This window comes from Pteropus vampyrus, unplaced genomic scaffold, assembly GCF_000151845.1.
Source record: "Pteropus vampyrus isolate Shadow unplaced genomic scaffold, Pvam_2.0 Scaffold58, whole genome shotgun sequence".
NCBI lineage: Eukaryota > Metazoa > Chordata > Mammalia > Chiroptera > Pteropodidae > Pteropus > Pteropus vampyrus.
Genome location: NW_011888839.1, coordinates 6645853 through 6656065, shown reverse-complemented (window position 1 = coordinate 6656065; position 10213 = coordinate 6645853). Strand labels below are relative to the sequence as shown.

The 10213-nt window shown below is 48.9% G+C and overlaps 1 protein-coding gene across 1 annotated transcript; it reads left to right on the top strand.

Moving 5' to 3' along the window:
* The first annotated feature begins 482 nt into the window (after window positions 1-482).
* PRDM13 (PR/SET domain 13) lies at window positions 483-7894 on the top strand. The gene is made up of 4 exons (XM_011360762.1): window positions 483-626; window positions 2136-2267; window positions 2565-2685; window positions 6117-7894. Exons 1-4 carry the CDS (start codon window positions 483-485, stop codon window positions 7892-7894), a joined length of 2175 nt encoding a protein of 724 aa, XP_011359064.1.
* Window positions 7895-10213: the final 2319 nt, after the last annotated feature.

Genomic DNA, 10213 nt, shown 5'->3' with positions numbered 1-10213 from the left:
TTATGGAGAAATTATACAGTGGATTTGTCACTTAAAATATCGTAACTGTCTCGAGGACAATACCCCATGCTGAGGATTAATGGTCCCGCCGGACCTTTGATTCACCATCGCCTTTTCTTCGCCCTTGACAAATTGGATTTTTAGGAATGGGAAGGTCGCCTGGACCATTGTGCGCCAGCCATTCAGAGGCCTCGATTATGCAGGGGGCTGAGGGAACCACTCCATGTGACCCTCTCGGGTGGGACTCTGCAGCTGCTTCGCAGCGCAACTCTCTCACCAAACTCCGCGCCCTTGCGCTAGCGATGCCAAAAGGCGCCCGCCCTGATTGAAAAGGCGCAGTGCATGCCCGGCCGCGTCACTCCGCGGGCGGAGGACGCACGTCGGGGCGCGGCTCCCTGGCTCGCGCGCGACTCCGGCACTGTCACTCGCGCCCTGCCGAGGACCCGGCGCGCCCAAGCGCCTGCCTGGCGGCGGCGGCAGCAATGCACGGAGCCGCCCGCGCTGCGGCCACCAGCGTGAGTGCCGATTGCTGCATTCCGGCCGGCCTGCGCCTTGGGCCCGTGCCTGGAACCTTCAAGCTGGGCAAGTACCTGTCAGACCGCAGGGAACCTGGGCCCAAGAAAAAGGTATTAGCCATTCCTACCTTCGCCCCCTGTTGTTCGCTTCCCTTTTCCCTGGCCCAAGAAACCAGTAGATAGAGCAAGTAAAGGAATGGGGTGATTGAGTCGTTACCTGCGAACTCTGCCGTTTAAGGGGGCTCCGATTATTTTCTGCAAGTTGCATTAAACAAGAGCTGGACGTGGGCCGGGCTGAGGGAAGAGGACGGGGCTGAGAGGGGACAGCCCCCGGGTGGGGTGCACGGGGCTCTTTTCGTGCCGGGACCACTGGGAACGTGCGGTTTTCCCGCAACTCTGGGGTCTTCGCAGAGGCGCGGGTGGCCCCAGTCTCTCTCCACAAATGCCCCTTTCCTCTCTTTTAAAACGGTCAAGGCGTTGAGGAATTTCCTTATCTTTCCCTTTAATATGCTAATTTGAGCTCAAATTTACCTTAAAATAATTTAATCTCATCTCCTCTGAAAAAATAATCCTTGGGAAACTCTCAATTCCTGGAACCTCCCCAGAATTTTCTTTCTGCGGATGTCTGCTTGTGGGTTTGGGGTAAATGGAGAGAGGGTGAGCCAGGTGGTGGCTCTAACGAGGGCTCCAAGGGCGTGAAGCGCCCACTCGCCTGGGGCACCGGGTCCGGGTGCCTGCAACCGGGCTTTGAGAGCCCAGGGTCGCAACCGCGAGGCGTCAAGCCCAACCCCTCAGCTCCGACTCCCCAAACAACGTCGAGATCCCTGACCATAGAAGGGTTTTCACAGCCCCCGCCCGCCCTCAGGCGTCCCAGCGGGCAAAGGTCGGTAAACAGCCACGGGGAAATGAAGATGGTGGGGTGGGGCGGGAGAGGACCTTAGCTTCGGCTTGCGGCTGTTTAGAGCGTTTTTGGTAAGAAATTGCTCCAGTGCCCAGCCAATGGCACCCGCATCTGGCTGCTCATGCAATCATCATGTCCTTCGCGGTCTAAAGCCAGGTTGGCGGCGCACTACGCCTTCTTCTTTAAATGTGCTTTAATTGCTTTTAAATGGCGGGACAGCTTGTGGCTACTTTGTTCAAACACTTGGGCTGCCTCCGCACCTCCGTGAGGAGCAGCGAGAATGGGGGAACACGAGAAGGGGTGGAGGATACTCTGGAACTCGGGTGGAGGTTCTGGAACTGACTGCGAAACGTCACTGCTCTGGTAATTGGGTTGCTCTCTGAGCCTCAAGAGGGAGAGCTGGGGTGGAAGTGGGGGACGTCTTGGTACGAGATGCGCCCAGGTGCTGCGGGGGTGGGGGGATGCTCTCACCCCTCATATTGCCTAGGCGGGGGGGTGGGGTATAGAGGGGTGGACTGCTATATTAGCTTGCCTACGCTTTTCATTCCTCTCCTAAGCAAGGATCCTAAGGAATTACCCTCCTCCCAGCAGCCCACAGCAGTCTGGCCAAAGCGAACACAACCGTTTTCCTGAGTCGGCTGGGGTGGAGGATAAACTTTCCCTCTGGATTGTGGGCCTGGCTGTGGCGCGGGGGAGAACGACCACTGCTTGTGTTGCAGGTGCGCATGGTGAGAGGGGAGCTGGTGGACGAGTCGGGGGGCTCCCCTCTGGAATGGATAGGGTTAATCCGGGCAGCCAGGAACCCCCAGGAACAGACTCTGGAAGCTATTGCAGACTTACCCGGAGGACAGGTACTGTGGGCCTCTCCCCCACTGCCAATTCTGTCTACCCAACCGTCACTAAGGTGGCCAGCAATATTAAGAGCAAAGCTCTTTAGCTACGAGTCTCATTTAAACATCCCAACAACCCTGTAAGGTAGATACTATTATTTTCCGTTTGAAAAATAGGCAAGTGAGATTCAGAGAGGTCCAATAGCTTTTCCAAGGTCACACAGTATCAGAATGGGGGATTCCAACCTTTCCTCTCAGTTGTGTTCTGACCAATTATCCAGGAAATGACAGCAAGCTGTCCTGTTCCTTGCGTCCCAGATCTTCTACCGAGCGCTGCGAGACGTCCAGCCAGGGGAGGAGTTGACCGTGTGGTATTCCAACTCCTTGGCTCAGTGGTTTGACATCCCCACAATTGCAACTCCGACACACGACGAGAAAGGTACCGCCTCCAAGAGGGCCTCCGGGCCATCGCGGGTGGGCACGATTCCAGCCTTCCTCTCATCTTTGGGCAAGTCCCCAGTCTTGAAAAGCCTTTCTCTTGCGCTGTGTAAAGTTAAATTCAGATTCCCAGTCTGTGTGGGCAGAAAGGCGATGTCACCACTATCTCCTTAAAATCAACAGTCAATGATGAAGTGGCAATAATAGTCTGGCTCAAAGTGGCAGGCAAGAACTACTCTTTATAAACTTCATGAAGGTCATCCTTTCCTATTGCATACCCAAAGACACATGTATTCAATTAAGTATTAATAAAGACTTACCATTTTATTAGAATAATCACATTATGAGCTCCAGAAACCATAACAAGCCTGGAATGCTTTTAGGTGGAGGGGCATCTCTTTTCCATTGGTTTGAAGGATAGTAATGTGTTTCTACGACATTTTAGAAGCATTACGGTACTTACAGCTGGTCAGTTGGCAGGTACTGAGGCGCTTCCATTTAAATGGTATTTATTCACTTCCCCCTCCCTACTTAAATTGAATTTGGGATGTATCCCAGTTTCTTCAGATTTATTTGATCCCTTCCAAAGCCAAGAGCGGATTTATGCAAATTAAGGTGCAGTAACTAAAGAGAAAAACATTTTCAAACCTTCCCTAGAACACTGAAGAACAATTCCCATGGAAAAAAGCTGGGAGGTGCTAAAGTAAAGATCTTGAGACTCACTTTTAGTGCACAAAGCTTCCATGATTTTTTTCCCCTTGCCGATTGTTTATCTGTAATTTCTCCTAAAGACACAGTTAATAATAAAATCAACATAATAAAATGCTGCGAAATATTTTAGCATGATCTCCTCCTAAATTGTCTGCTCAATCTCACCCCTTTACAAATAGGGTTAAATTGGTACAAATGTGGGAATCAAACATTTCATGAATAAGGCAGAGTGAAGTTTATTCAGAACAATGAATCACTTCAAAGTATCACTGTCTTCTATAAATCATTTTTATTGATTTTGTGGGTATATTTGTATGTACAGTATTCATAAAAATTATCCTAAAATAGTTTGTTCCTTGTATCACATTATATTAAATTCTCTTGTCAACTTCTTTCAGTAAAAGAGAAACATCAAAAACCCCATAGTGGAGAACTCTCAAATTTTATATTACAGAACAATTTTGAGGGCTGCTGGCCATTAGGGGCCAGACATTTCTGCATAGAACACACTTCCTTAGGCACTCTCAAATAGTATAAAGGCAACTCGTTTGAGTGGTGGCCCTTGTGTTTTCATTTCAGCCAACTGAGCCTATAAACATTATATGGTAACAAATGTCAAAATAGACACCATTTTTCTTTCGGGGAAGGTATGGGTTATTCTGAATCCTGACTTTTGACACGTTTGAAATCTTGACAACCTTAGAGTTACATGAAGGAGAGGAGGTGAAGTCACTTATGAAGTGTTTGATACTTTTGGTATAGGGTAGATTTCAGAGTCCAGAGAACATGTCAGTGGTTAAGATGAACTGAAAAAGAAACATCGAAACTGAAAACATTTATCTACTTAAATCTTGAAACAGGGAAGAAATAGGTAGGGATGGCTGCTATTATTCCAATGTTCACTAACTCCAGTGGATTTCAATTCAATAATAAGGTTAAGGAAAATATTGACCCTTTGTTTTAGGTACAAATCTTACTTGGCTTTGCATTGAGCTGAGTCATTCTGGGGCAACCTCTGAAAACTCCCTCTTAAAAAAGGGATACTGAGAGGGAGGGTCTGAACTCAGGAGAATGGAGGTTATTTAAGATATTAAATCAGCATACACACCAAGAGAACCCAGGAGGTCTCTTCTCTCTTTTTCTTTCCTTCGAGATTTATTTTACATGGCTGTTCAATGTAACAGAAACATTAAAATGATATTATCCAAGCTTTCCATAAACAATTAGGATAGGGTTTCATAGGCAAATCCTCTTCTCTACTTTTTTCTTTCTGCTCTCATGGCTTCAGCTGGAAGAAACTGCTCCTTACTTGAAATTCCATCTTAGTTATCTGCTGGATACTACTTGCTTTACGACAAGCTAGAAGTAAAATACACGAGGGAGGAAGATGTGCATATTTCCCCGCATTGTTGTTCTGTAGTGATGTTTTAGAAGTTTGACCTGCTTGTGTGCAAGGAGAGAAAATTTATCTTTTCCATCAAATTTAATGAGACTGACATATATTTTGGATACTTCCTTGTGGCTCAACTACTTTTTCACAGAAATCCTTCCCTTCAGTATTATCAATAAACCACAACATTTAAAAAGACATCCATTTGCAAATCAATGATCTCTGTACAGATGTAACACGACCTTTTGAGTGAAAATTAACTTTCACCATGTGATCAGAATCTGTTTCGTACATATGTCTCTTGATTGTGTTCACAGGCTCTGACAAAATTAAAAACAACTGATGTTAATATTAAATAAAAAAAGATTTGACAAAAAACACATAGTTCTGGTAGAGAATAGCACACTTATTAAAAGCTGAGTATCTATACCTACATCACTTATATGTATTCATGTAATAAAAATAAACTACATATCTTTTCCAAGGCTACACTTGGATTTGTGCAGCTATCTAGGAATTAATTAATTACCAGTTGGAAAAACTGACAAGATAATGCAACATCATCCTTCGGTTTTTAGAAGATCAGGACACAGGATTTTTTCTTTCTCCCATCAAATTAAATGGGGTTAAAGAGGAAATAAAGATACAAATAATTTTGAAGAATAGCAAATTATAGTCCCTATGTGGTTCTTCAGTTAGTCACGCTCCAGGAAAACCTCAGGCAAAGTATTTAAGGCTGGGAGGGGTGGAAGGGGTGGGTAGTTGACATAAAAGACATTGTTCTATGAAAAGGAATGATTACATATGGCCCATACATACAGGATATTGTCTTGCCTGGTAATGAGGAGCTCACGACCATTAGATTGGCCTTTGTTTAGTTTATCCAAACTCCTTGACATACGCCACCTATTCTACAAACGCCAACAGATGGGCCCGTGCACAGCACAGCCTCAGCACTTGATTTAGAGCAACAGCTGCTCTCTGCTCTCATCTCTTCCCTGGCCAGTCTGCCTGAGCTCTGCCCTCCCAACGAAGATTTGCTCGGATGGCCCAGAGGAAGTCTTCGTTGGAGAGGCCCAGATCTTACCCCCTCTTGGCCTCTAAGTAGTCCTTGAGGATGGAGATAGTGACAAAGTGGGCCATTTGGGGACTTCTCCCGGTTCTTGCTACAGTGTGGCTACTGAACTCAATTATTGGCCGGGACCTAAGAATACTGCTTCTCTCCATACCGCTAGTCAAAACCTCGGTTTTGCCTTGGGTGCGCTGGCGCTTTCTTTCTTTCTTGCGTGTTTGCCTCTCATGGGGTCGCTTTTCTATTCTTTCTCGCTCAGGGGAGGAACGCTACATTTGCTGGTACTGCTGGAGGACATTTAGATACCCTAACAGCCTTAAGGCGCACCTACGTTTCCACTGTGTGCTCAGCAGCGGCGCGGGCCGCGCATACCTGCACCAGGAGCACGCGGCTCGCCCAGGAGCTGCTGGGGCTGCGGATGGCCTTTGCCTCTCTCCAAAACCACCGGTGCCGGACTTCGCCGCGGCCACCCCGGCGGGCACTCTGCGGCCTCACCTTCAGGCCCTGCCGCCTGTCCAGGCCAGCGGAGCGAGGGAGAGCATCAAGCGCGAGGCCTCCTCGACACCCTCGGCCACCTCGCCACCCCCAGCCAAGTGGGGGCCGTCCAAGAAGGGCAAGGAGCAGCCGGACCGCACCCTGGACATGAGCGGGTCCGCCCGGGGACACGGCCACTTCCTCGGCATCGTGGGTGGCTCCCCAACCGGGGGCGGCGGCTTGGCCTTCTATCCCGGCGTGCGCTCGGCTTTCAAGCCCGCCAGTTTGGCCCGGGCGGCCGCGGCCGCTCATGGCGACCCCTACCGGGAGGAGGGCGGCGGTAAACCAGGGACCGGCCTGGTCTTAGGGAGGCTCCTGGGCGGGGGTCGGCCGGGAGGGCGTCCTGGAAGCAGGGAGAATCCGGCGGCGGGCGGCGCTGGCCACCACCATCACCACCACGGGCACCACCACCACCACCCCAAGTGCTTGCTCACTGGGGACCCGCCGCCGCCGCCTCCTCCTGGCCTGCCCTGCTCGGGGGCCCTGCGCGGCTTCCCTTTGCTCTCTAGTCCCCCGGAAGAGGTGTCTGCCTTTAAGCACGTGGAGCGGGCCCCACCCGCTGTCGCCTCCGCCGCTGGCGCCGCTGCCACCACGCTGCCGGGCGCGCGTTACACGCAGCTGCCCGGGGTGACAGGGCTGCCCCTCGAGCGCTGCGCACTGCCAGCCCTCGACGCGGGCGGGCTGAAAGCCTACCCGGGTGGCGAGTGCAGTCATCTGCCCGCAGTCATGCCAGCCTTTACCGTCTACAACGGGGAGCTACTTTACGGCTCACCGGCCGCCGCCGCTTATTACCCGCTTAAACTGCACTTCGGCGGGCTGCTCAAGTATCCGGAGTCCATCTCCTACTTCAGCGGGCCCGCGGCGGCGGCGGCGGCGGCAGCGGCTGCGGCCGCTCTAAGTCCAGCGGAGCTGGGATCCTTGGCTAGCATCGACCGAGAGATTGCCATGCACACGCAGCAGCTCTCCGAGATGGCGGCCGGGAAAGGACGCGGCCGCCTGGACGCGGGGACGCTGCCACCCGCCATCGTGCCGTCGGGTGGCGCGGGTGGTGGTGGCAGCGGGGGCGGCGGCGCGGGCAGGCCCAAGACAGGTCACCTGTGCCTCTACTGCGGCAAGCTGTACTCGCGCAAGTACGGGCTCAAGATCCACATGCGGACTCACACTGGCTACAAGCCGCTCAAGTGCAAAGTGTGCCTGCGGCCCTTTGGAGACCCTAGCAATCTCAACAAGCACATCCGGCTGCATGCCGAGGGCAACACACCGTACCGCTGCGAGTTCTGCGGCAAGGTGCTGGTGCGCCGCAGAGACCTGGAGCGCCACGTCAAGTCCCGCCACCCCGGCCAGAACCTGCTCGCCAAGACAAGCGATGGCCCTGGCGCTGAGCCCGACTACCCCCCGGAGCCTGGGGAGCCCAAGAGCGACAACGACAGCGACGTGGACGTCTGCTTCACGGACGATCAGAGTGACCTTGAGGCCGGGTGCGGCGGCGAGCGCGACTCATAATGAGTCTTCCCTGGAAGGGGTGTGTTGGGGGACGTGGACAGAGAAAAGTAGGGATTATGTTCTGGGAGAATAGGAGCTCCTGGTGGTGAGAAGGACCCGGTTGACAAAACAGTTTAATATGGCGGGGCGCCAGATTTTGGAACAGCGAGAGGAACCAGGTCCGATGCTGAAACTCATAGCACAGGTTTAGAGGTGGCTTAAAGAAACCTGGCCTCCTGGGCAGCCTGCGGGACTAGGTCCCGGCGCGCTCCAGGCCTCTGGACTCTGAGGATAGACTTCCCTTCAACCGCCTAGGCGGTCTGCTCTTGAGGTTCAAGATCATACAATTGTGAACTTCGCAGCGCCCTTGAGGGCACCGATTTTAACTGCCACGTATTTTTAAATTGTTCTTTTCTGTGGAGGAAATTGTGCCTTTTGAAATAACGTTTTGTGTGTGTATTTTACATTAGCATTTCACTGCATAGGCAAAACAGTAGTCGCAATTGGGTAGATGTGGCATTCATACACTTGTTTCCATTTCATCTGTTCTCCCATCAAAGCCTATGCATTGCTGCATTGAATATATAGTGGTAGCAGGTGTACAAATTGGTCAAGTCGCAATTATTTATAAGAGAATAATGACAAATGTAAAATATCTAAAGCATGAATTTAAAAGCACGCAATATATAATTTTAAAGAAAACGTCCTATTTGGTAGAGTACAAATGTGATGTATGTTGTTTTATAACGAATGATGTACAGCGGATTCAGTATTTTGATCTTGGTTCCATTCTGTGCAATCTTTAATAAAAGTAAAGATACTTATGAAAGTTGTTCACTTAATTTCAGCAGATTCTTTAAAGAAACAGTTTAATTTGAAAATGATTTTTGAGGAGACTCCATAATAAAATAAATCATAGGAAACTTGAATACTTTGATTATTCATAAGATAAATGTTAAGTAGTGTTGTGATAGGGAAATATACCATTTTCAATGTGTGCATTTCACAAGCTCCCAGGTAGCAGGCAGAACAATAGTTTTCTGAAACTGTTGCTAATCATGCTAAGTGTCTTCATGTTTATAGAAAGAAGCTAATGACATTCAAGAAAAACACATCGTATTTCTTTTCAAAAATAATTCCGGAACTGTAGAATTATTATTTCCTGTTAATATACCAAAAATAAAAAAAAGGAAACTCGCTCAGTACCTTTAATGCTGCATACACTTTAATATTCATTCAACAAACACTAAAGGAGGATCTATTTTTATTGGAGGTGCTGATCTATTTGCTCTATGTTGGTTTCTTTTTTCCATGTCTTCCTTCCAACAATCTCGTACTGTCAGTATGAGTCCTATTTTACAGAAGAGAAAATATACTCTTCAAGATCACTGGGAGGGCCATAATTAGAACAGCAAAGTTGGAAGTAGTGAATTTATTTAAAGGTATAAAAAAATTAATGCTAGCCGATGGAAGGATATCATAAAGAATATAATTTTGGGGCTAAAATTGGAAAGCACTCTTTCCCCTTTCACTCTCCCCTCACTGCACACACATTCTGGGGAGGATTTTACTTCAGTTATATAAGAAGTAGGGGATAAGTGATCCGCTCAGCTAAGGGTAGGTACCCTAAGAGCCCAGGTCTGCAGTGCTCTTCTCAGAGGTTGGTGGAAGACAATAGGTCACCAAAAGGTCTGGATGTGCCCTCTGATGATTTAGTTCAGTTAAAAATGCCCTTCATTTTCAGAAATCCTGATTATTGCAGCAGTCTTCACCCTGTTATCTCCCATGGCCTCAGTCATTGGGTGGCTGGCAAGGACTTTTTCTGATCTATCACAGCAGGAGGCATGGGGGGCATCTGACTTGGTGGTGATCAGTAAAAAGATTTCTTCTACAATAAAACTATTGCTGGAAATTATAGGGTTTTTTTTTTTTAAGTGTCAGCTGATCAGAAAATGCTCTGTAAAAGAAAGCCCAAAGAGAAACAAAAATAACGTGTGGATTAACATGTATGTATGGTGATAATGATACTACATTTATCGAGGACCTATTCTATGCCAGATCCTAATGCTATTTGCAGTTCTTCTCCACAGATGAGACTGTGGGCTTGCCCCACCAGAGTCAGTGATGGCTCTGCTACACAGAACTGGAAGTGAACCCAAGCACCTACCTATTCAACCTGGGCTCCAGAGGCCCAAGGCTTCTCACTGCCTGCTTAGTGTCATGGTCCTGCCCTTTGAAGCAATTGTTACTTGAAAACAAATCCACCCTTGTAGAGAAATATTAGAAAACTTTTCTGAAACCAGATAGTGTAAGTCCCCAGGGAAAGTGAGAAAGGCTGCC